The following is a 27,930-nucleotide window of genomic DNA, read 5'->3' on the forward strand; positions in this document are numbered from 1 at the left end:
TGGAGAAAACAAGTTAAATACCTGGGATATGTAATATCCAAAGAAGGCAGAATATTAGATGAAGACAGAAAAACAGCAATATTACAAGCACCTAGACCAACTACCAAGAAGGAAATGATGTCCTTCCTGGGAACTACTAACTTTTGTCAGAGTTGGATACCAAATTATGCTTTGGAATCTGCTCCGCTGACTGATATTCAAAAAGCCGATGGCAGCACAGGATTTATTACAGTGGACACCAGAAGCAGAAGCAGCCTTCTGCAAGCTAAAACAACTGATAGCATCTTCCTTAGTTCTAGGATTACCAAACTATCATAAGCGATTTTTTCAAACTGTAGACTGTAAGCAAGGTTATATGACATCAGTGTTGACACAGCAGCATGGGGACAGACAACGCCCCATAGCTTACTATTCATCACAGTTAGACCCAGTGGCGCAATCCTTGCCCCACTGTGTACAAGCAGTAGTTGCAGCTGCAATGGCAGTGCAGGCTTCAGCCTCAGTAGTGTTGTTCCACCCTCTTACATTGAGAGTGCCTCATGCAGTCGCAATCATTTTACTACAAGAAAAAGTAGCATATCTTTCTCCTGCTAGACATCTTTCCTGTATGACTATACTGTTGAGCCAACCTCATATGACAATTGAACGATGCACAACTTTGAATCTGTCAACCTTGCTCCCAACCCCTGCAGATGGCAAACCTCACTGCTGCCTGCAGGAGATTGAGCAAAAGACACTACCTAGACAAGACCTTATAGATGTTCCCTTGGATGATGCTGAGGTGACATACTATGTAGACGGCTCGTGCAGGAGGGGTCCTACAGGACAGAATCTAGTGGGGTATGCAGTAGTTTCTGATACCGAGATTTTAGAAGCAAAGTCTCTACCACACAACTTATCTGCACAAGCAGCAGAATTGATTGCCTTGACAAGGGCATGTACCTTAGCAGAAGGTAAGAAAGTGAATATTTTTACTGACAGCCAGTATGCTTTTTCTACTGTACATGTTTTTGCGCAGCAGTGGAAAAATAGAGGAATGATAACATCTACTGGTAAACCAATTAATCATGCGCAATTTATTTTAGATTTGTTAGACTCTATTCAGTTACCTCAAAAATTAGCTATTTGCAAATGCGTAGCTCATACCAAGCAACAGGATAGAATTTCAAAAGGTAATGTGAGGGCTGATACAGCTGCAAAACGGGCAGCTTCAGCTTCAGAAGTTTTTCTTTTGAGCGAGGAATTACAACCTTCTGAGATTTTAGATTTAGAAATGTTAAAAACAATGCAGACACTTACTACAAATGTCGAAAAACAAAAGTGGATAAAACGAGGAGCAATCCTTGAAAAGGGACTGTACATCTCCAAAGACAAGAAACCAATTCTACCATCTAACTTGTTTAGATATGCAGCTTTGTTGAGCCATGGGCAGAGCCATGTCTCAACAGGGGGGATGGTACAGTTAGTGAATCGAGTGTTTACGACGTATGGATTTACTAATTATACAAAAAATTTTTGTGCAGCATGCCATGTTTGTAACAAGCACCATGCACAAGGGGCATTAAAACCTAAGCAAGGGAGTTTCCCTACACCACCGTATCCGTTTCATACTATTTGTATGGATTTTATAGAACTGAACAAATGCGAAAATAAAAAGTACTGTCTTGTCATTATAGATATGTTTTCCAAATGGGTGGAAGCTTTTCCAACTAAAAATCCAGATGCAGCTACTGTTGCAAAGGTCCTTGTTAAAGAAATTATACCTAGATTTGGCATACCACAAAAGATTTATAGTGACAATGGTACACATTTTGTAAACCAAACAATACAACAACTTAGTCGCTATTTCGGGATATCGTTGAAAAACCACTGTGCGTATCACCCCCAATCTGCAGGATTAGTGGAGAGGCACAATGTGGTGTTGAAAAATAAGCTTAGGAAATTGATTAGTGAGACACAAAAGAACTGGGTGCACTGTTTACCTCTAGCACTGTTGAGCATGAGAACTGTTCCAAATGCAAAGGGATTAACTCCTTTTGAAGTTTTGTTTGGGAGGGCATATTATACACCTCAGTGGAAACCTCTCATGTCTGCAGAGCAGGAGGCTGACAGTTCACTTGCAGGGTATATGAGGCGATTTTTGAATAACAAACTTTTGCAGTTAAATTCTGTTTCAGATAAAGAGCAACCGAAATCGGAAGCAGCAGTAGCCCCAGGCACCTGGGTCTGGGTGAAGATTGTGAAGAAAAAGAACTGGAGTTCTCCGAAGTGGGAAGGGCCATACCAGGTACTACTGTCGACACCCACTGCAGTCAAGATCGTGGAGCGAGCACCCTGGATTCATTTGACACACTGTAAACTGGTTAAGAACTTTGAACTGGACAAAAACCTTGTCACTGTTGCACAACGAGAACAAAATGGCCAGGTATAGAGTGAATAGAGACATTGAACAACCTCAGAAAACTTGCATGATCATTTTAATAGCTATGCTAATTACATTGTTCTTTTTGTTGTGGCCTTTCCTTTTTCCTGCCACAAAAGTTGAACTGATTAAACATGATGGGCCAAACATAGACTGGCATCCGAACTTTAACACTTATCAGGCAATTACACGTGTGTATGCTGAGACTTTTAATGTTTCAAACTGCTGGATCTGCATGGCCATATCAACAGCATACGGGGGGTTATTAATGACTGCTATCCCCCTAGGGGTCAATGAGACCTGGGAAAATCTGGTTTTTGACACAGTAGCTATTAAAGCATATGATAAGGTAGCACTGTATTTGCCTGTGGCACAAAAGGGAATTGTATGTTTTTATAAGAATGATACCATACAAGTGGGATGGAGCAAGTGTAATGTGACCGTACAATATAAATGTTATACAAAAGCAAACAATTTAGGTGGATCTTGTAGTACAGATTATAACTCATTTCTTAAATCTATGCATAAGACTCTTGATCAGGTACAACGTAATCCTGTACTTTTTAAACAGTTATCTGTAATAGATAGGAAAATGTTTCATGCAGGGCAGTCATTTCATAACAAAGTAACCACTAAAGTAGAGGACTGTTATTTTGTGTGTGGTAAAAAAGCATATAAATGGTTACCTGAGAATTGGTCCGCAGTTGTTTGGGGATACCTGGGTCCTGCCATACGACACACTGCAGTCTTGCCTCAGGGAAATATTCGAAATACCCGAGATGTAACCAAAAAGACTGTTAAAAAAACTGAGAATCCAATGGGACAGATCAAGGCGGGCTGGAAAGACCATCATAGTGTGGGTACCAAACTTACACACATGGACTTGAGTGACACTGTCATATCGTGGGCAGGCATGTTACCTGCATATGGCACAGTTAAATCGATTTGGGAGCTGCGGAAACTGTCTAAACTTCTCAAAGTGATGAGTAATGCAACTTTTTCTGCTCTTGAACTGTTAACTGATGAACTGAATGCAATGAGAACTGTAGTGCTCCAGAACCGAATGGCTCTTGACTTCACCCTAGCGGCGAGGGGTGGGACGTGTGCTTTAATCAAAGAAGAATGCTGTGCGTTTATTCCAGATCATCAGCACGAGATTAATGACCATCTTGAGGTAATTCAGCAAGTGTCGGCCATGACCAAACCAGGCCCAAACCCTCTGATGGACTTTTTCCAGAATTTGCTTGGGGGGGGTGGGGTTCCATCCTAATGAACATTTTGATTGCCACTGGGGTGGGATTACTCCTAATAGGAGTTTGTGTTTGTTGTGGAATCCCCTGCATGAAGAAATTAATCAAAGAATTTATAGACATATCAGTTTCTGAGACTATGTACCAGAGTACTGAATTTGAAGAGCTGCTAGAATGTGAAACACTTTCATAAAGTTTAAACTGAATGACTTTCTTAACTGCAAATCCTGATTGGAAGAGGTTAGGAAAAGAAGCAAACTGTTTATTCTTTTTGAAAATAGAATTAAAAAGTATTAACAGGGGGGAAATGTCAGAAAAATATGTATTAATGTGTGTATGCTTAATGCTAATTAGTAGTTAAAAGAGTTAACACGTTTTTCATTCTATTTTATATGCACTGTTTTATATATAAATTGAGTTTCATATGAGAACTGAAAAAGATGCTTTTTGAAACTGCAGTGTGCTTTCTGAAACTTGCAAGATGCCCTCTGACCTAGTAATTGCTAGCACAGCAATATTCATGTTTATGCCTTTTGAAAATGTACTTGAGAAGCAGGTGCTTATCTGCTAGGTCAGGAACGAATGAATGAACAATGCTATATTCTGTAAATGTAATGATTCTAAACAATCAGCTCTGTTCGAAGTATGAGAACATGTACAGCTGCAGAAGCTTACAGATAATGTAGACAAAGGATTATTAGAGAAATGAACTGCTAGCTTTGTGCTTGAATTAGCCATAGTACATTGAATGGTAACATAACATGTATCTAACCGGTGGTAACCAAGGCCACGTTGTTTTCCTTAGGAAGTTTCTGACAAAAATTGATAAATCAGCAGAAATTCATGAGACTGATGGTCAACAAGTGATGATGAAAAGACTTGTAACCTGCTACGTCAGCTTGGTAAGCAATGTCTTATTAGAAAGTGTATAAAAATGAAAGCATTTCCTGTTTCTAGTTAGACAAACTCTGTAATAGCACGTTTTTGTCTTTTTGCTGCAAGATAAAAGTGCCTTAACCTGAACCTACCGTGTTTTGATCATTTTTAAAGTATATTTTTCCTTTGACAATATGCAAACTTGATTTTAGGCGTATAGCACAATTCAATGGTAAACATATTAGAAAAAATGTTTCTAATGAAATGACAGCTTTCCACGATTTATGCTCATTGAACATCAGAGTGATTAAACCTGATAAAGGTGGTGGTTTAGTTATTTTTGATCAGGGTGACTACAATAGGATGAAAACACTGCTTGATAGTTACGCTTATATTAAAGTGTCTCTTAATGAGCTATATATAGCTCAAAATTGTGTTAAAGGTTACCTCAGTGATTTATTTATTGAAGCTAAAATAGATATTAATACATATAATTATATAATGGTTCCCTACCCGAAGATTGCAGTGTTGTTTGGAATACCCAAGGTCCATAAAAATATGGAAAATCCACCAATGAGACCTCTTATAGATAGTAGGGGGTCTTTAACTTACCCTTGTGCAAAAGTTGTTGACAATATACTACAGAAATTTCTTAAGTCAGAACCATAAGTTTGTAAAGATTCCTGGACTTTTTTAGATAACATTAATAGCCTGGCATATAATAGTAGTAACAACTTTTTAACAATTGATGTTAAGGAACTCTAAACCTCCATTCCACATCAAGATGGTATAGAATGGGTGAGCTTAATGTTGAAATTGAAGGGGGCACCTGATCTAGAAATAAGATTAGTGGAAGAACTCCTTGACATTATTCTTACTAATAATTATTTCTTGTTTGACCAAGAGATCTTCCTTCAAAGGATGGGTGTAGCTATGGGGTCGCCATGTGGGGCCAGTTTAGCTAATTTAGCTTTAGCTTTCTGGGAAAGAGAGTTTATCTTTAAAAGACCTTCACACATGGTGAACATAGCTTTTTACACCTGTTTTTTGGATGATATTTTTATCATCTTTCGTGGTGATCTAGGGAAAGCTAGTACTTTTGATAATTACTTGAATAGTACAACAGAATTCCTTGAGTTTACCTTTAATTATAGTACTACTTCAACAGATTACCTAGACATCAAATTGTCAAAGGACAGAGATAATTCCAGATTGGTTTCTAAAATTATCAGGAAAAAGACATATTGCCATTCATTCTTGCATTTTTCTAGCGCTCGCCCGTTTTCACAGAAGCGCTCTATTGTTAAAGGACAATTGATAAGAGCAGTGAGAATGGTATCTCTTGAGGCTGGGTTTATTGCTGAATGTACATTTCTCAGTGAAATGTTTGTGAAACGTGGCTGCCCTGTTGATTTAATAAACGAGGTGGTGGCTGAAGTCCAACATAAAAGAAAAAATGGGGTGGTCCTTCCTATTCTTCATAATGAGGGCAGGGCAATGGTTACCTATGGTAAATTTGTTAATACAATAAACACACAATCTATGTGTAATACAATAATGTTACAAGAAAGTTCACCATTAAATTATAAGTCTAGTTTTATCACCACTTTTAATTTGGACAGTTCGGCTATTTCTTGTATAGTAATTAAGAATTGGGAATTAATCAGTAACGATAAATTCTTGTTGGCGAGGTTAGGTCATAAATCTAACATAGTGTTTAGAAGAGGATGTAACCTCAAGGATCTGCTAAATAGCAAACAGTTCAATGGCGCAATTAATAGAGCTGGCATGTCAGTATGTGGCACATGTAGATTTTGTAGCCTGATTGAAACTGGAAAGACATTCATTATCAATGATAAGAAATTTCAACTTAAATTTAAGTTGACTTGTAATTCAAGGTTAGTGGTGAATTTGGCTAGGTGTAGATTCTGCAAAGCATTCTACGTGGGCAAAACCGAACGCAGACTGCATGACAGGATCTATGAGCATGTGTATGCCATAGAAAAGAATAGAACTGACAATGCATTGGCAAGGCATTCCCAGGCAACTGGCGGCCATACATTTATTTTTAAAGCCATTGACCAAATACAAACGGACATAAGAGGTGGCCCCACATCGTTACGTTTAGAAGAACTAGAATTATTCTGGCAGCTCACATTAAATGCATTTAATAATCCAGGACTAAATGTATCTTGTACTATTTCATGCCTGTTAAAACTGAAGAGTTTAAACAGATACATTAGTGTTTGAATATTGGTTTTATATTAACAAAATTGTTTAAAATATATATAACAGTTTGAGTGTATGTTACTAAATAATTTTTAAAATGTATATACATTGTTGCTTTAATTGGGAATTGCTATTGAAAGCACTACTAGTTGGTTGGTGTATTTTTGTCACATGATGGTTTTAAATAATGTATTTAAATGTGGATGTTTAAATTTACTTTGATCTGAAGAAGTTATAACATTGGTTATAACAAAAAGCGCTTAATTAAATTTGTTTGAATTTTACTGGATTATTTTGTTTTTGTGCTTGGTTTGGTGCCTTCTGTGCCATTGTCTTGCAGTTTTCTCATTTGTTTATTTTACTTAGTTGGTTTGTGTTGTTTGTTTCATTATGGTATCAAGAGGACGTTCCAGTCCGAACAGTCCACGTCTATTTACTCAATCTCAAAATGAACTGGCAAATTTAACTGCTCTCATTAATGTGCTTACTCAACGTGTGGACTCGCTATCATTCCATCTTGAGTTTCTAGATGTGCCACATACATGAGGAGGTTGCAACCAAGGAGTGAATGTGGACATAGTGCTTAATGCTCCTGTAGGTTCATCAGAACCTTCTGTCCATCCAGCTTCAAGTGTCTGTACAGGTAACAGTGGAGTTACCATCAATACCAGCAATTCCATCCCATTAGGTCAACGACCGCAGAGTAGTTCTTTTAGAACTGCTGATACTAACCTGCGAGGGCAGGTAAACAACAGGCAGAGTGCTATGGGGCTTATCGGTGCTCCGCTCCTTTCCGAGTGGATTAATGTGAACATGAAGCTTCAACTGGGCTCCATGTCAGAGCAGGGGCAACCGGCTGATAACACTCCTAATATACAGGTCAGTACAACTCTTCTTACTGACAAACTTAAATTGCTCGACCACAAGCTTTTAAAATTAAAAAAGTTACAGCTTGAGGTCACATACTTTACTGAGTGCCTGCAGCAACAAGTTGTTCCTTAAGGTCTTCGTTCATGCCATTACCCCACAGGCCTCATACCTGATTCTGACTTTCATCTGGAATTAATCAAATTTTATGATAAACAGGGGTTTGATTTAATGAACGTCATGATTAAGCATTATCTGGCATTTATTGAGACTTTATCGACTGAAGTCCTAGTGTTAGATAATGATATTAAAAGTGACTGTGAATTTCCTAGATACAAATTTGATTATGCTAGAATTTTTTCTAACATCGATCAATTGATTGAGAGGCTTAAAAACAATAAAATCAAGAAAATGAAATGGGACAGGTCAGCTTATGATCATGGTTCTGCTTATCCTCGTCCTTCACCATCTCAAGTGTGGTTTTCAAATGGACATAGAACTGATGACCAGGATGGATTAAGTAACAATTGTGCTCCTAATTTGTCCAATAATCAGTCCATTGACAATAGTGATTTACCTAGACGCAGTGAGCGTATTTGCAATTTGAATAATGAAGCCAATAGTTCATCTAGTACTACTACTAATAATCAAAATTTTCACAATGGCAATCAAATGTACAACGGGTCAAGACAGAATAAGTTCCAGAAATCCAGGAACAAACAACGCAACAACAAAAGGAAACACTAGCAGATTTAAATGGAAGTGTTTAACCAATGATAAGAAATTTCAACTTAAATTTAAGTTGACTTGTAATTTAAGGTTAGTGGTGTATTTGGCTAGGTGTAGATTCTGCACAGCATTCTACGTGGGCAAAACCGAACGCAGACTGCATGACAGGATCTATGAGCATGTGTATGCCATAGAAAAGAATAGAACTGACAATGCATTGGCAAGGCATTCCCAGGCAACTGGTGGCCATACTTTTATTTTTAAAGCCATTGACCAAATACAAACAGACATAAGAGGTGGCCTCACATCGTTATGTTTAGAAGAACTAGAATTATTCTGGCAGCTCACATTAAATGCATTTAATAATCCAGGACTAAATGAATCTTGTAATATTTCATGTCTGTTAAAACTGAAGAGTTTAAACAGGTAAATTAGTGTTTGAATATTGGTTTTATATTAACAAAATTGTTTAAAATATATATATAAATAACAGTTTGAGTGTATGTTACTAAATAATTTTTAAAATGTATATACATTGTTGCTTTAATTGGGAATTGCTATTGAACGCACTACTAGTTGGTTGATGTATTTTTGTCACATGATGGTTTTAAATAATGTATTTAAATGTGGATGGTTAAATATACTTTGATCTGAAGAAGTTATAACATTGGTTATAACGAAAAGCGCTTAATTAAATTCGTTTGAATTTTACTGGATTATTTTGCTTTTTGTGCTTGGTTTGGTGCCTTCTGAGCCATTGTCTTGCAATTTACTCCTGACATTGAGCAGTAACACCTTTAGATTGCCTTTGGTTGGTTTTGCTACGTTGGAAGGTTTGTCAGTTTGGTATTGCCTAAAAAAATGCACTATGGTAGAAGACAATGTTTTAGCTAATATTCAGAAGCCTAGAGGAAAAGGTGCAGCCCATCTTTGGCAAAGCAATGTGGTCTGTCCACTATGTCCTCCCATGATGGCAAATATTGCACTTCCTTAAAATGACACCAGAAGCTAAGCCAGTTATTAAAGTTGAGCATTTCTTGTTCATATTGTGGCATCATCCTTGGTGAAGGTATAATGCTGCTCAGTGCTAGGCTTATACCAGCCTGGTACACATAGACTGAAAACTACATAATGTCTCTCTCATAAGGAAGTATGTCTCTGGTCATTTACACCCACATGGACTATGACAGAGTTATATTGGTACTTATGGTGCAATGACCTGAATACATGCATGCTCTGGAGAATCCTGGCCCTGGATAGACAACTGACCATGACTTTCTCTTTACTCAGCCTTGTGAGGTGGACATCTGTGTCTCCTATGACTAAAACATTAGTTGTATGTTGGCTTGCTTGACTTGCCTTAAGGTGTTTGAAGTTGAGACTCTATGTGAGATGTGGCTGTATGTGTACTGCTGGATGCTGTTTTGGTGGAATGGTTTTGGTGCTGCTGAGGAGATTTGTTATAGGTCCAATGTCTGTGGGGGTAGCTCATCGGTTAAGTTAAGGTGTTTTGCCTTACAAACAAGGTGCAGGGAGTCTCACAAGGAGGGATAATTGGCTAGGCTTAAAATGGCTCGCAAGGGCAGTTAGCCTAGTACTAATCTATGAACCTATGAACCTATGAATTTGGGGTTTAGGAAAATTACTTTTAAGAGTCTCAGCATACGTGGGTCTGTGTGTCTAATTCATATTGTGTGTGGTGGGTGTAGTGTGTGTATTTCTGACAACCTGGTTGGCATTATGAGTGTTTGCATGTGAGAATTTTGTTGGCAGTGATGTTGATTAAATACATCTCTCATATATGTCCCACTCACAAGGCTGAGCAAAGAGAAAGTCAATGGTTTATTTGAGAATCAATTGTTGGAAAACACAAGGCATTTACTACATCACCCTAGGATGACCATATTCACCAACTTGGCTAAGAGGACATCAGGAAAGTCTATATCCATGGTTACTTTCCTGTATTTTTCAGAAAAGAGTGTTACTGGGAGCTTCTACTCTGAAGCACATGGGACATTTCTTATTCCTGTGCAAACTAGTTGTTCACAAATGAATAAGACAGAAATCTGATGGGTAGTTTTATTAGGGAAAGTATCAGTTCTATATGCCCGCGTCCATACAGGGCACTGGTCAGTACCACTACACAATGAGCAGTGCCCTTAAAAGTGCTGAAGTAATAGAGACAGAGAAAACTGACTAAGCAAAGCAAATAGCTTTCTGACCAATCAAGCAGCCTCTTTTTAAGCCTTCCTGTGTAATTCCCAGCTCAGGCAGACCAGGACACCTTCTACTCCCACTAGAATAGCAGTCCCAGGCCTACTTAATGTAACCCACACACAGTGACCTCAAAGTGAATTCAAACAAGCTAACTAGAAACAGACACTTCTAAAATTACTACAAAGCAGAGAAACCAGCAGCAATGTCAGTGAAAACCACAGCATTTTACAATGATACAGGGCAGAAAAATGCAGTAAATAATATTCATGGCAGACAGTTTTCCTAATAACATCACTTCTCATTCATATTTTAAAATTCTTTGTGTCTACATATCAAAAGTTTAAAAAAAATCTCAAGTTCTCATCAGTTTTGTAACTTAGCCCCTTGATGAATTCTTTAACTGCCTTTTAAACCTTGAATTAAACTAGATACAGCAAACATGTCACTGCCAGTTCTATGGATACTGAATAGAAGGTAGGGTACTGAGGGGATGTACTAAAAATTAAACTGGTGAATTTTAAACTTCCCCAGAGAAGTGGTTAGATTACCAGATGAAGTTACATCTTTCCTTGCCAACAAAGAACTAGCTGATACTTAAAACACAGAGCTGAAAACCAGTTGCCATCCAAAACCCTATACCATGAAGGAATGTCCAAACTCCTGCAGGTCATTCTAAACTTTTGTATAACACCCATGTATCAAAAAGTTTGCTACCTTGAAATCCAAAGTTCTTCCATTGCAACCCATAATCCGACACTGTTACCTACTGCTAAGCACCCCTTCCTGTGACTCCACACATTCACATGTCTTCTTCTTCTTTCAGCTTTTCCCAGTTAAGGGTCGCCACAGCAGATCACCTGTCTGCTCATGATTGGCAGTGGAGTTTTACAGTGTTGAGTTGCCAGCCCGGCGCCCAACCTTCCACTGAAGGCACACACATGCACACACTCACACCTAGGGCCAATTTGGAGTGTCCAATCCACCTACTTTGGATTTGGGAATTTGGGATGTGGGAGGAAACTGGAGCACCCGGAGGAAACCCATGCGATCACAGGAAGGACATGCAGACTCCACATAGAAGGCACCAAAGCCGAGGATCGAACCGGAGGACCTCTTGCTGTGAGGCGACAATGCTAACCACTGCACCACCGTGGCCACCCCTCCACACATTCACATGTATAGATGACAAAAACCTCTATTCACCACAAAAGAATAGCGCCTATCCACCAAAATATGAAGACACTTGATATAGGAAGCATAAGTCCAGATGAGGTCTGATGGCCAGTCAGAAGCTATTAGTTTCATGCAACTATTCACACTCACCTCTTCTAATGTCTTCACACCTCTCTATATAATGATATGCTGCTATCTCTGTAGCAGAAGCCATCTCATTCATTATGGCTATACCTTAGCAGAAAGCTCTGCTAAGCATGATTCCTTTTTTCCATCCATGTTTTGACATTGTAAACTATTTCTTGGACTAACTGTGGTAGCATGTTTTTGTATCTGTAAATATGTTTCTTATGTGATCCTATTTACCCGGGCTGTGCCTGCAAATAGTACATTGAGATTAATGCATTACTCTAGGAAATGAATATAAACAAATAAAAAATGCTGACACACTGGATTTTGGATTTGCTAACAATGACTAGGGGTCTGTGCAAGGAGTAAAAGATCAAGAAATGTACTTCTATATCACTGTTGCAGTATTCTTGAAAGAAAGTATATTTCGTCTCAGGCAGCCAGTATTGAAAAGGTTGGAAAGGATCTTGTTTGTGTCGTATGTCCTATTTATGCTCCTCGCACAAAAGGGCATAAAAGGGACATACAGGCGCAACTACCCGCCAGTTCGAATGCCATTGTAGCTAGTTGTTTTGAATGTTTTCTTGCTATTCTGACCTCTTAGAACACCTCATAACTGGCAGTTGTGTTATTTTCTTCTTATTTTCTACTTTGGCTTTTAGGGCTATTAATTACCAGAACCACATGACCAGGTATGCTCTGGCCTTTGTAGCTCAGACTTGTCAGGTTATCTCTGCCCTCCCTGATTCTGATGGCAAATCTTCTGCCTTATCTTTTTTAGGTTCTGCTTCTCAAGTCGCTTACCATTGTATTAAGTATAGCTATGACCCTGATGATGCCTCTTCTAGGGCAGACTGCTGCTGCTGATTTAAGTCTCTTCAAGAGAAGAGCAAAGCCTTGCAAGACCTTAAACATATTTTTGTCTCTCCTATCCATAAATTCCAGAGGAATTATCTTTCTATATCTACTTTTGTTTGCAGGCAACCCTGCCAGGCATCTAAAGGCAGGAGGGGTGGGAAGTGAGCCCCTCTACTAAGGCTTCTCAGATTTCTGTAGCCCAAAAGCCTCCTTTGTCTGATAATCCTACTTTTCTTTGACAATTCACCCCCCCCCCAACCTTTAAAACAGGTTCCTTTGTCCCTTTGGCTCTTCCTTTGTCTTCCAAATTGGCATCTCATCACTTCAGACAGGTTCTTTCTATAATCTGTCAGGGTTACGTCATGGTATGGAAATCTCTCCCTCCTTTTTCTGGGATTCCTCAACCTTCTTTAGTTCAACTTCCTCATTTCCCAGAGGTTCTAAGGTCCCTGTTGAACCAAGGGACCATTCGACCTGTCCCCCTCTCATGTGGGATGGGGTATTTATTCCAGGAGGTTCCTGGTTCCTGAAAAAGGAGGGCACTTGGTGACCAATTTTGGCTCTCTCTCAGCTCAATACCATTCTTGAGATCCCTCCTTTTCAGATGCTAACTCTTCAAACTCTGTTTCCACTTTTACTACCTCCAGGCTTTTCTGGTGTACTTGGGTCTGAAAGATGCTTACCTTCATATTCTTATTCACCCCATCTACAGGAAGTTTTTACATTTTTCTGTGTCTTCCTCCCATTTTCACTTCTCTACTTTGCCCTTTGGCTTCTCTAATGCCCCAAGGGTATTCACATTATGCTTAGTTCTTGCGATTGCCTTCTGCAGGCTCCAAGGCATTCAGATTTTTCCTTTATCTAGATAACAGGTTGTTTCAGGTGCCTTCTCCCAGTCGATTGTTGAAGGATCTGCAGTTCACCATCTCTCTTCTTCAAAGTTGGGGGTTTACTATCAACTTTCAAAAGACTGTCCTGTCTCCCTCTCAGGATCACGTGTATCTGGGTTGCAGGATTCAGACAGTGCTAATTTTGGCTTCTCTTCCGCTTCTGAAGGTATTGTCATGGACAGCCTTCTTTCAGTCTCTTTTCCCCTGACTGCAATGTCAGCCAGGGAGTTTCTTTGGGCCCTGGGATTCATGGCCTCTTCTATTCCGATGCTTCATGTTTCCTCTTATCAGACTGCATATGCAGAAGCTTCAATGGTGCCTCAAGTTAGTTTGGCTGCAGCATCATCACCCTCTGACTTTTAGTGTACCTCTCCTTCCCTGTCTCAAGAAGAAATTTGAGGGGTGGATTTGACAGCTTGCTCTCAACCCAGGCTGGCCCTTTCAGCCTCCAGTCCCTTCTCAAGAGCTGTTCACTGATGCCTCGGACATGGGGTGGGTTGCATCTCTTGGTCACTTGAATGTTCAGGGTCTTAGGCCTCCCCATCAGAAATTAGACCATACCAACATCAAATAGATGAAGGCTCTGATTCTGGCCTTTCATGCTTTTCACCCCATGTTCTCTCCGGGTCCCTTGAAGGTGTACATAGACAACACTACAGTCATGTGGTATGTCAACAAGCAGGGGGAGCACAAACTCTTCTCTGTGGGATGACTCTTTAGGCTTGGGAAGTGGCTCTCAGTTATCACTTAACTATTCAGGCTGTGTAAATTTTTTCAGAGCACAATCTTGTGGCAGAATCTCTGAGCAGGTCCAAAACACAGGCTCACAAATGGATGCTTCAGAGACATGTTTCTGGACATTATCCATTGGTGGGGTTTTCCTTGGGTAGATCTTTATGCCTCTCCTCTGAACAGGCAGCTTCCTGTCTTCTGTTCCTGAGTGCCATGCCATCCGGCCTGGAAAAAGGATGCCCTCTCCTTTCTGTGGAAGGGGCAGTTTCTTTATACTTTCCTTCTTCTTCTTCTACTTCCAAGAGTCTTGCAGAAGATTTGGTGCGACTCCCAAAATCTTGCTAGTGATTCAGTTTTGGGCACAACAACACTGGTTTCCCATCTTAATGCATCTGGCAGTCATCACAGGTTATGTCACAGGCTGGATCTGCTCACACAGGACAAGGGGACTATCATCCAACCCCACTTGTCCACTATGCAAATGACATTGTGGATGATATGGTTTTGATCCCTTTTTGGCACATCTTTTCTGAGGGCCTGCTCAGGGTTCTACAGAAAGCAAGAAAACCCTTAACCAGAAAATTTTATATGTCCAAATGGAATAGATTTTCAGTCTGGTGTCATGCTCGTAACAAGAACCCTTTTTCAGTGGGGGTCCCTCTGGTCCTCTCTTATTTGTGTGAGTTGCTCCAGTCTAGCATGGCCTATTCTTCTGTGATGGCCCATTTGTCAGCCATTTCTGATTGTCTGCCCTTGACTCCTCCTTTGACTTCTCATTTTGAGGTCAAACAATTTCTTAAAGGTGTCCTGCATATTAGGCCTCCAAGAAAACATATTTCTCATCCCTGGAACTGTAATTTTGTTTTGGAAAAACTGACTCAGGTTGCTTTTGAGTCTGCAGTTTCTGCTTCTTTGCAACATTGTACCTGGAAGACTGTTTTGCTGCTGGCTCTTACTTCTGTTCAGTGGGTTTCTAAGCTCCAGGTCCTTACGGGCATTCCTCCTTTTTTGTTTTTTTCACAAGGACAAGGTGTCCCTTCATACTAATCCTACTTTTTACCCAATGTGGTATATAAGTTGTTCTTAAATCAGGAAGGATATCTCCCTTCTCTTTTTCCTTTTCCTCGTCTAATACTGAGATGGTCCTGCATACCTTGGATTTGCATGGAGAGCTCAGGTGCCATTTGGATAAAACTAGGATTATTTGTAAGTCCAATCAGCTTTTTCTTTCCTTTCATCCCAGGTCTTTTGGTTTGGCTGTTTCTATGTAAACCATCTGCTCCTGGAGAGCTAAGGTAATTTCTTTTTGTTATACTTTTCATGGCAAGTCTCTGTCTGCTTTGGTTAGAGCTCATTCTACTAGGGCTGTTGCCTCTTTTGGTGTCTTCTTTAAGGGGATGGACGCCAATTCCATCCTTGAAGCTTCTACTTGGTCTTCAGTCCATACCTTTACTAAGCATTATAAGTTGGATATGGTTTCTAGGGTCTTAGCAGGTTTTGCTGAAACCATTTTATGTGGGTTTGTTGCGGGCTCTTCTCAGCCTTCCAGCTCCCATTTTGTTTTTTGAGCTATTTTACTTCTTTCAAGAATACTGCAACAGTGATATAGAAGGACATAGTACAGTTGTGTATAATCTTACCATAACAGTAGATGTTCTTCTCTTCAGGTGTTACAGTATTTGCTCTCTCCCTCCAGCCCCTTCTTCTTTATTCTGCCTTTTTTCCTTCTGGATGTGCATGGACTCCTTTGTCCTATGGGGATTGTTTTCTCCTGGGGCAATTCAGTTTTGGGTAGTTACATTTGTACATCCCTTTTATGCCCTATGTTTTGTGCGAGCAGCATAAGTAGGATGTATGGCACAAACAATGTCTTTTTCAAACTTTTCAATACTAGCTAAGCGATGGGCTGCCTGGGATGGGACATCCCTTCTTTCAAAAATACTGCAATAGTCATGAGAGGGACATGTACTGTTATGGTAAGATTTTATACACAACTGTACTTTCTGTTGATATTAGTCCTCAGCAGCAGAATGAAAGCAAAAAGAGTTAAAAAAAATAAAAAACTAGTAACCCAAATATTAATAAAAAAAACAGACAGCATACACCTTCTGTGAACTACGGTTTCTCTTAAAGATGCTATAATTTTGTCTCAGACAAGAGTAATGGAATAAACAACTTTACCTCGATTATGATAGAGGAGGAAGAATGAAGGGAAAGGCAGCATGCAGCAAGACTTTGCCCATTCTCACATCACTACTACTCCTCATTATAATGAAAAGTCCTGTCTTGTCTTAAGATATCCTTGTGGAATGGGGTTGGATAAACGCAGTAAGTGTATAATGTCAGTATAGCATGCCCAGACTACATTGTTACCAACCTGTCCAAAGACTTCTTCATTGACAGTAAAGGTGAGGTCCAGAATCTCAGTGATGTCATTGTCTTTCATCCACTGTAAACTCTGATGGAACTCCTCGTCCAGATATTCTAGGTCACTGAGATCACTGGGGCTGTAAAAACAATGTGCAGTATATGGTAACATCCCCAGACACTGGAAACTTCATCTGACTTACTACTAGATTGAATAAAGACATGTTTGCATTTATAAATGATTAATATGTTTAAATACTATCACTGAGAGTCAAAATACAGTTTGTAGGTACAGTCACTTGACTACTAACCATCCATAAGTACTTTACTCCATTTCATTTACAAAACTCTCCTACTTTTCTATATATTCATAGTGGTTATGGAATAACACTTCCTATATCGCTGTCTGTAGATGAGAACAATGTGATGCCCCCCCCCCCACACACACACACACAAAATGGGCCAGTAATTAAGGAGCCTGAATCCTCACCACTGACACTGTAGAGGATATTCACTTGAAACAAAAATGGATACACCCAGAATTTCCAGATGCAGCTGTCTGCATCAAGCAAAATTTCCCTTAGAGAACATAGGGAACACACTCAGCCCAGGGTATGGGTTTCTCTGTTTCTCCCCAAGTCCTCAGTAAGGCACTCCACTGACACAGCTAAGTCCTCAGCCAAGTGTCCAAGCTAAGTCCTCCAGCTCCCTTTCTGTTAAACCAGTACTTCATGTTCCTGCCCCAGGCAGCTGACATACACACTATTTGAAATTTAATTTGGGCGTGCGTGCGCACACACACACACACACACACACACACACACACACACACACACACACACACACACACACTCCTGGGAAAGGTTGACACAGGTTTACTAGCCCATGCCCCACAAAGGAGAGTCCAGTAGCTACCCACTTTTTGTCCAAGCATGAGAGTTCATGCAGTAGCCTGTTATTTAGTGTTCTGGCACGACCTGAGGCCAAGAGGGGAAATTTTAAAAGGGAACTTAATAGACTTGAGTGTAGGATGATTATTAATTATCACGCTTTATTTCCTAATGATATGAATTTAGATAATTTAACTATTTAAATTATAAATTCATTATTTATTTAATGTATAGATAATTTAATTATTTAAATTATAAATTTGTTATTTATTTATTTAATGTATGTATTAATATTAGCATATATTTATAGTTGATATAGGGTAGTATGTGTTTAAATTTGGAATTGATGCATTTCTAATGATTGTTTAATTGATTAATTGGTATCTGGTGTATGTATATAAGGATGGGGTTGCATTATTGTAGTATTCCTTGAGAAGGCGAAATGCAGAGGTAATATCATCAGTTCATCCTGGAGTGGTCCTCCTTTGTGGGGTTTGTGTTTCTTTGGAATTTTTCATTTTGGATATTTATTGTAGTGATTTTCTGTTTACTCCATGAGCATGGGGACCACTGAACCATCAGGTACCATTTCCAGTACCCTGTTTGCTGATTGAATTTGTGATTGTGACCTAAGGCTGGCTTCTAAAGATCCATGGGCTTCTACCGCTGAAATTGGTGAACTGGAGAATTTTCAGCTATTGGAGAGGCTAATCACTAAAGAGGTGACTATATTTTATAACTTGAAATTTTTGGATAAATTATGTTTCACTTAACATTATTCCATGGGGCCTTTGAATAGATCGCTTAGCAGCTGACGACTTTACTGAAGAAGAAAGCGATCTGCTGGCTGAGTGGAGGCAGGCCTCTTTGGATTGTACACTTGTACACAAGAGAGCATGGGGAAAACAGAACAACAAACATAAGTAAGAGTTTGTTCCCCTCATTCTGCCGTTTTTTGCAGAGACTTTAAACACCCTGTTTCTACTTGTAAGGACAGTTTAATGGACAATGTGTGCACTGATTTATGGTTTGATTTATGTAGGAATGTTTTTTATCATGATGATAATCAGCAGTTGAAAATTATTAACCTGACAGACTTAAACATTTCTGTGCATGCAGAAAGTATACTTTTAAGAGGGGCAAAGTTTGTCCTTATCAGAGTTCCATGTTTAGCTGACATCATTTTGAATGTTAAGAAATTTTGCCATAAATTGAATTTAAAAGTGTTTTTTTCACGGCAAACGGGAATGTTTAGGTAGTAATGCATGCAATGTTGAATGTCCTGATGAATTCTGATGATGAAGAGGTGGATTTGCTTGATTTATGTATTCATGATACAGAAATATTTCAACAGTGTGTGGAATTTGGCGAAAGGGATGTTACTGATTTTGTTGAATCCAATATTAAAAAAGGAGGTTTTTGCACAGGTTATGGACACCTTGATATGCCTGATTTACCCTCCGACAGTACCTTTATGCCCCCATGTCAAGTAATGCCATTAACATTTTTGAGAATTTGGTTTGTAAAAAAGTTGAGAACAGTTTTGATAATTTTTTTAAATAATTTTTGTTCTTATAATCTCAATAAAGAGGAATGGCAGGCCTTACAGAATTTATGGTCCAATTTGGATAAGGTAGTCCTCAAATTGGCTGATAAGGGGGCAACTAGGTAATGATGAATATATCCCAATATGATAGTATGGTGCAGAGAATACTGTCTGAGGAGGGTTATTATGTTAGGTTACCACATAATCCTATTAAGAGGTTTTCTGAGGAATTGAATGAAATATTGGAATGTGGGAAAAGACTGGTCTTTTTAAAATCCAGTGATGTTAAGAAGTTGGTTGTTAAGTCACCTAAACATCCTTTTATGTATGCTATCCCCAAGGTCCACAAAGATCTTTCTAATCCCCTAGGTAGACCTATTATTTCTGGTGTAGGATCTTTTTTGGAACGTGTGAATATTTTTTTTTGATTTTCATCTTAAAAAGCATTTGACCATGGTTCCTTCCCATGTTAAGTACACACATGGAGTATGTCAGGATCTTTGTAACATGGAGTGGAAAGAAGGGTATTTTTGGACAACAGTAGATGCAAATGCCCTGTATACTAATACTGATATAAGATAGGGATTGGAAGCTGTGGCCAAAATGCTGGGGGAAGGTCCTCGCTCATCATTTTTGTTAATCCTTCTTGAGTTTTGTCTAACTCATAATTATTTTAGATGGAAAAATGAACTTTTTTTACAAAATAAGGATATGGCAATGGGGACGGCCTTCGCCCCATCATACACCATTATATACATGAGGGATTTTGAAAAACAGTTTATGGTAGCCAAAGAATAATTTTTGAGCAGGGTAGTATATTATAAAAGATACATAGATGATTTGGTGTACATTTGTAAGGGTAAGGAAGAGGAGTTTTTGGAATTTATGTGCTTACTTAACAACAATCCCCATGGTTTGAGGTTCACTTGGAGCACTGATAAAACAGTATTTCATTTTTGGATGTAGTTTTGTATGTTGACGGTAGGCAGGGGGTTCAACATAGACCATTTAGAAAACCCACTGCTGGTAATAATTTTTTGCACACTACTACTATGCTACTATGCACACCCCACACCTTATAGACTCTTTACCATATGGGGAATTTAATAGGATTTTTAACGATACCTTTGAATTAAAGTTTAAAGATAAATTTTTGAATGTGGTATACGTTAGACTGTGTGCTCGTGGCTATGCTGATAGTATCCTCCAGGGGGTAAGAGCAAGGGTTTTGGGGGAGACAGAGGTCGGTTTAGAGGATTACGGAGAGAATCAAGGGGGACATTATCAGAGAAGGATGATGGTGATGAAAGGTTGTTTTTCATCACTAGGTACTCTGAATTTTCTCCTACGTTGGAAAGAATAGTTAGGCAGGCTTGGGAGATTGTTAGTGAGGGTAATTCTATAGGTTCTCTTTTTCCTAACATATTTTTTCGTATGGGAGATATAGTAATCTTAAATAATTACTTAATCATAAAATCTCCCAAGGTGGAAGTTATGGTGTGGTGGACAATAAACTGGGCACCTATTGTTGTGGGAATTGTTTGGTGTGTAACTGGGTTAGGAATTTGCATGGTTGTAAAATTAATGGGAAGTTTTATAAAGCTAGGGAATTTTACAACTGTAATAGTTGTGGGGTGATTTCTATAATAGGTTGTGGATGTCGTCCCACATGTTGGTATATAGGACAGACAACTAGGAAGGTGAAAGTTCATATTTTGGAACATTTGGGTGATGTTAGGAGACAGAAATTGGAGAGTCCAGTAGCTACCCACTTTTTGTCCAAGCATGAGGGTTCATGCAGTAGCCTGTTCTTTAGTGTTCTGGCATGACCAGAGGTCAACAGGTGAAATTTTAAAAGGGAACTTAATAGACTTGAGTGTAGGATGATGATTATCACACTTTATTTCCTAATGATATGAATTTAGATAATAATTTAACTATTTAAATTATAAGGTAATTATTTATTTAATGTATGTATTAATATTCGCATATATTTATAGTTGATATAGGGTAGTATTGTTTAAATTTGGAATTGATGCATTTCTAATGATTGTTTAATTGGTTAATTGGTATCTGGTGCATGTATATAAGGATGGGGTTGCATTATTGTAGTATTCCTTGAGAAGGCAAAATGCCGAGGTACCAGAAGTGTTAATAAATATTATCATCAGTTCATCCTGGAGTGGTCCTCCTTTGTAGGATTTGTGTTTCTTTGGAATTTTTTGTTTTGGATGTTTATTGTAGTGATTTACTAGCCCATGCCCCCTTCTGCCCAGACTATAAGGTAGTTACTGCCACCAGACACTCCCAAGTAAGCTACTCTATGGTTCTTACAAGGGTACCCAAGTATAGTGAAATTAATATCTATACAAATGGTAGTGTTTTGACCAATGCAGTAAGGCTTTCAGGAGTGGCTACAGAGTCACTAAACAGATATGAGTAATCTCAAAGGTTAAAATATTCTCTAGAAGGAGCAGCCACAATGAAAAGTTTAAATATATTTAATAATAAATCAGAAAAGAACATGAAAATACTAAATATCTATTTACAATAAACACCAGAGTTTCAGACACAGGAAATATTAAAATAACACAGATAAATAGATTTGCACAGATAAAGAAAAACAGTACTTAACTAACCTCACTATATCTTCCTGACTAATCTAAAGAATTATTATTCTCTGGTCATTTCCTAGCGCAAGGCAAGATGAAGTGGGTGAGAGATCCTTTTATGTCAGGTTCCAAGAAACAGGCTGCCCTGAGACTTCTGTGTCAAATAATATTAAAACATTATTTCTGTGCAGAATGACACCACATAAATCTGGTCATCTGACTTCTGGTTCCCATGCATGCCCCCATTGCTAGAAACTGCCAGGAGTTAGCACCTACATGCCCATAATACACACACAAGTGCATTGCTCAGATCTGGTGCAGCTTCTGGAATTCATAAAACAATTACAAACCTCTACTCCTCATACAGAGACTAACAAACCATGCTTCTTATAGACACTGCATCTCTGGCTTCATTCAAAACAGAAAGATAACATCTTTATGGCCTAGGCCTGGTAATTTATTTTCTTACTATTTTCAAAGTTTGCTGCAGCTGGAATGCGATTAACCTCTTCTCTTCCAGTATCCTCTGTTAGAACATATACATTTAATTCAGTTACAATAATGCATGCATATTTCTTTTCTGTCCAGCAGGGCACACTGTTGGTACATTTTAACACAAGCATCTGTACAAATTAGTTTGATATTCAAATAATATATAATTATTTACCAAATTCCAGCTAGCTGTGCTGGCATATGTTACATATCCACTGCCCTACTTCTCCTGGCATAGCTGGCAATACCTCACATCATCACAAACAGCACCATTGCAGGCTGTGGTAGACTGTTTACATGCTTACACCCATGTATCCTGCAGTGGTCAAGAAATGGACTCCACAAAATAGAATATATAAAAAGAGAGAGCAGTGCTCTGGAAGCTCACCACCTTAGCACATGCATCACAGAGCTGAAGATGCACTGTCAGGAATACAGCGGGGGGGGGGTACCGTAACATGTAAACCTTCATGAACATGTCTGTGGCTGGGAGAGAAACAATAAGCACCAGGAATTCTGCAATTGTGCTATGAAAACACCAACTTCAGTATATGGCTCAGGGATAGTGGCAAATACTAAACACCAGGGATTACTCTACAATTAAGTGTCATAATGGCACTGACTTTGGTATAGGGATGGGGTGGGGGTGGGTAAACACTATGCATCAGGGATTCTACAATTGTACCATAATGGTATTCACAGTAGTAAGGGAATTAGTGAGTAGGGGGAAACAATAGCCACCAGGGAGCATTCTAAACCAATCTGTCTTAATGGCACTTCAACTAGTATGGGGAATGGAGGGTGGGGGACAGACTACAAAGGGGGAGGGCAGACAAGTCAGGGACAGGAAGGGAGATTATGGTGTATGAGTGTGTGTGTTTAAATGTGTACTTGTGCAGGAGGGAAAGTGATTAAGGGGGCGATGCTAATGCCTACATGAGCAGCAGTTAACTACTGCAATGTATATATCAGCAATGAACTGCACATTACAGTACTAAGTGTGGTTCAGGTATATACAGAATAGCCAATAATGAGGTCTTTCCTCATTGTGACCATCATGTCTCTGAATCACAACATACTGCATCATGGGGGCAGGATGGCTCAAGCTACGCCCTTTAATACATTTCCTGGTAGATTTGGTAGTATATTATAGAAGCTCATAAAAATGGGGCTTCTTTTGTATTGTGGTGTACAGAATGTCTAAGACAATAGGTTACATAAGTAACAATGTGAGTGGAACCAACGTCCCTCATACTACTGATGGATTCTACATCTAGAGATATGCATTCCTCATTTGCCTATATGGTGAAGTCATACAATACTGGTGGGTTTAGGGCCTTAACAGTAAGTAAATTAGAAAGTCTGTAAACTTTTGAAGGCATGTCTTTACATTGTCACTTAAACCGTAGATGAGGAGAAATGCACAGCTTGCTCCTCCTATAACATACTTAAAAGAGCTGGTGGTCCCACTAGTTACCTTGGTCTAATTCAACACAAACTGACAAAAAACTGCTATCCAATTTCTAATCTTTCCCATTCTAGATCAATGAATTATAAAAACATAGGGGCACAGCAAATGGGATATGAAAAAATAAGTTTTTGTCCTAGCACCCATGTTTCTCTTGTACAGTCAAGAGTCACTGCTTCTTAGCCGCAACCTAAGAACTAAACAAATGTATCCATTTGCCCAGTTTACAACTATTTACACCACTAATCATTCAAGAGACTTGTTCCTAGGTTATTTATATTTCCACACAAATACCCAAACCCTTTAAAGCAAAAACAAAATCAGAAAAACACAGTCAAAAAATCCTCCAAACAGCCAATAAGAGATCAGCCTAACATAATCCATAAATTACAGTGTTTCAGAAAAACTTGCTCAACTACAGTCTGCCTCATGCCATAGTAGCAGAGCATACCCTGTGCTGCAAGTGACCTGAGATTGACTAGCAACTCTTGTAGTGCTGGCTGGTCTGCTATGGGAATGGGAGGATGGAGCAGCCAATGCCCATTTTCCTTCATAAGGGGAAAGTGCGAGATTTTGCCACCACTGGATACTCCAAATGGATAATAGCATGTATAATTCTATAGATGTATGCATATTTGTTAGCATTTTGCAGGGGGAGAGTAGAAACCTAGCAGTCCTACTCACAGCAGTGTAGTGTTACATGCATGAAGTGTCACTGCATGGTTGGTTTCCTGGTTAGGGACACTTTGTTTGCATTGGATGGACAGTCCACAGTCTGTCAGTATATTTACTTGTATTCAAACTTCTGCCATTGACCATACCTCTCGACCTCTTAGCACAAGAAATCTGGACAAAGCAAAAAATAATAGGAGGACAAAGGTTCATAATAGGTTTTGTGCTAGCATGCAGTTTTAAAGGTTCCCTATTAGAAGACAGAAGATGCATTCTTTCGAATGCGTCTCCATCGAACTCAAAAGATGGAAATGGCAAAAGATCGAAGTGGCTGTTAAGCAAATTCTTTCCCTGGGAAAGAATTCACTTGGCCACTTCGTTACTCTGCCATTTTTGGCACTGTAGTCCGGTCTCGGAGTTGGTATATTTAAGTAGGGGGGTGTGGGGGGTGACGCCCCCCACTTAATGTAATGTTTAAAGTGTTTTTTTTTTTTTTTTGTTGTTGTTGTTGGAACAGCGATTTTTTTTCCCCTAGGAAAAAAAATCACTGTTCTGACAGTTAGAAATTGTAAGCTTTCGCTAACATAGGGTCAATTAATCACTGTTCGCTTTTTTAAGCATTTGGTGATCTAATATAGACCCGTTTTAAAGGATAGAAAGTCTGAAACTCAAATGTGTGTCATTATTTAGTGACTTCAGTCCTCAGTGATTTGACAGAAAACCATGAATTTATGAGAAACAGATCAAAAATATGACAAAATCTGAACATTCTGTGAAAATCTGGACAGCTAAGAGGTATACCTTTGACTCAAATATTCAGTTGTGGTAGATCTGTCAGTGCTAAAGTAATGGATTTGCCAGATATTAACCTGGTTATTCTTGAATCAGATTTGTTCAACTGGTTCTCTGGAACACTGCATTCAGGTCAAATCTCATCAGGAACCAGTTGGATATGTCTATCACATTGAAATATGGTACAGTTTTTGGTTTGCTCTCTATGAGAAAATATTTCAGTGTGTTTTTGAACTGTTACACTTGTTGTGTTACACTTTTTTAAATCACCCTTTAAGCAGACAGCTTGACCAGATTGTACGACAAGTAGTAGTTGTGCAGAATGACATAAATTATAAAACTATTTATACAAAACTGTGGCTTTTTTGTCATTACATTTAACTGTATGGTATAGACTGAGTTTTTGGCAAATGTTTTGACTTTAAAATTTGCATGTCAATTCGTATTTGCTTTTTAAGCATTAGATGAGAAGGGCATACTCTAGTGACATTATGTGGAGGAAGTTCTGTATACCACGAGAGCTCTGTGAGGATCTTTTAGTTTAAGTGTCTCTTTGGCTACCTGTACTGCTCTCTCAGCCTCACCATTCAGTCATAGAAAATGAACTCTTGATGTAACACGAGTGAAACAGTAGTCATCTAGGAAATGTTGGAATTCACTGGACATAAATTATGTGCCATTATCTGTAATCACTTCACTGGGTAGGCTTTTCTTTAAAACCATACTTTTATATCTGGCTATCAGTTGTCAAGTCACAGATGGTACATGAATTATTTCTATGTCAAAAGAGTTGCTGCTGATAACAAGGAGATAGTTTTTGCTTTCATAAGTAAAATAGGTCAGCGGATATCTTTTGCTAAGGATGTTGTAGTGATGGTGTTCTCATTAGTGACTCGTGGCTCTGTGATGGTTTATGCACCATACAGAACTGCTACTTGACACCACATTAATAATGTATTGGCCACCATACTGACAGTTTAGCTCTTTTGTGGCATCTGGCAAGACTTTGATGACTCTTAAATATTTGGTGTGGCACTTCTGTTCTGCCTATGCAGAACTGTTCACAGAAACCCTGTACAGGTATGTTAATATCTGCATAGAGGCAGCTGTAGCCACCAGGAAGAAGTGAAGAACTAACTCAAAATACAAGCCATCCTGGTGGAATTACAAAATCAATTGGCTGTATAACAGTAGGAAGGAAATCATGCCAAAAATTAGGAGATGCAGCACCCAGCAGGAAAAAAAGCACTCTCATCACAGTAAACAAACAACTCAGAGGACAAATAAAGTCTAGCAAAGCCATATCTGAGGAAAGTTTGGCCTCCCAGGCCAAAGACAACCACAAAACTTTCTTTAGCTATGTCCACTTCAAAGGCAATATACAATTGTGTGCAGAGCTCATTGTAAATGGAGCCACCTATACTGAGCCAGAAGATATAGCAAACCTCCTGGCTGATAAATTCAGCTCCAATTTTAATCCTCTCTCCCCCTCAATCTTCCCTCAGGAAATATCATCAAATATAACTCCCCTACTATCACTAGGGAACAGGTCCTTAATGCTCTAAGACCAAGAACACTGCATCAATGGACCCAGACAATATCCCAGGATGCATTCTAAATAGCATGAAACATGACCTATCAGGGCCCCTGGAATTACTATTTAACTATAGCCTCCAAACAGGCTTTATGCCTCATGAATGGAGAAAGGCAACAGTCAACCCTCTGCACAAAGGTGGACCATCTACAGCCCCTGGAAACTACAGACCCATAAGTCTCACTAGTCTTATATGTAAAGCCATGGAAAGAGTTATCATGGAGATGATCAATAGAGATATAGTGAACCTCCAGACACTGGACCCAATCCAGTTTGGTTTTGTCAAGGGCAGATCATGCCTCCTCAACCTGGTGGACTTCTTTGAGAAAGTCACCAAAGCAATGGATGAGAGCAAAATCATTCACACAGCCTATCTTGACCTGGCCAAGGCTTTTGACACAATAACCCACTTGGACATTGTTGATAAACTCAAGACATTGGTTACAAACCCATATGTCACCCAGTGGATAGCCAACTGGCTTACAGACAGGACCCAGGAAGTTAGACTTGGGAATTACAGCTCTACAAAGAGGCATGTCACAGGTGGAGTCCCTCAGGGATCAGTCCTTTGACCGCTCCTTTTTGGCATTTACTTGTCAGAAGTCAAGGCCAATGTCAGTGGTCTCTGGCTTACTAAATTTGCAGATGATTGCAAATTAGGAGCTGTCATTGAATCACACACTGACACAAATGTTCTCCAGAAGGGGCTGACACAGACAAACAATTGGTGTCAGAGCCATAGACTAAAACTAAATAACAAGAAATGCATAATAGCATCCTTTGGGAAGTCATCTATCCCTGGTAACTATCATATTGACAACACAGCCCTTAGAGTTGACCCAGTAGTCAGGGACTTAGGGATCTAGTAATCTAGCCTTTGATCATCATGTTTCTACAGTGGTGAGGAAATCATTCTGTTTTGCAACTTATAAACAAAGGTATGGCATCCAAGTCCAAGGAAGTCATTGTTTCACTGTATTCAGCATTCATCACAACCATCATTGAGTATAATGCCCCTTTGGTATGTACCTAACCAGGTATATCCAACAACTGGAATGTCCATAGAGGTTCCTCACTAAAAGAACACAGGGTGTAAATAATATATCCTATGCAGACCACCTCAAG

At 39.1% G+C, this 27,930-nt stretch overlaps 1 protein-coding gene across 1 annotated transcript in view; it reads right to left on the minus strand.

The window, feature by feature from the left end:
• Positions 1 to 27,930, minus strand: part of HECW1 (HECT, C2 and WW domain containing E3 ubiquitin protein ligase 1) — a 2,794,797-nt gene that overhangs the window by 230,652 nt on the left and 2,536,215 nt on the right. The window contains exon 25 of the mRNA XM_044065592.1: positions 16,750 to 16,879. Coding sequence (XP_043921527.1) covers positions 16,750 to 16,879 — 130 coding nt within the window. The remainder of the gene's footprint in view (positions 1 to 16,749; positions 16,880 to 27,930) is intronic.

This window comes from Protopterus annectens, chromosome 3.part0, assembly GCF_019279795.1.
Source record: "Protopterus annectens isolate FY-2018-M chromosome 3.part0, PAN1.0, whole genome shotgun sequence".
NCBI classification, from domain to species: Eukaryota; Metazoa; Chordata; order Ceratodontiformes; family Protopteridae; genus Protopterus; species Protopterus annectens.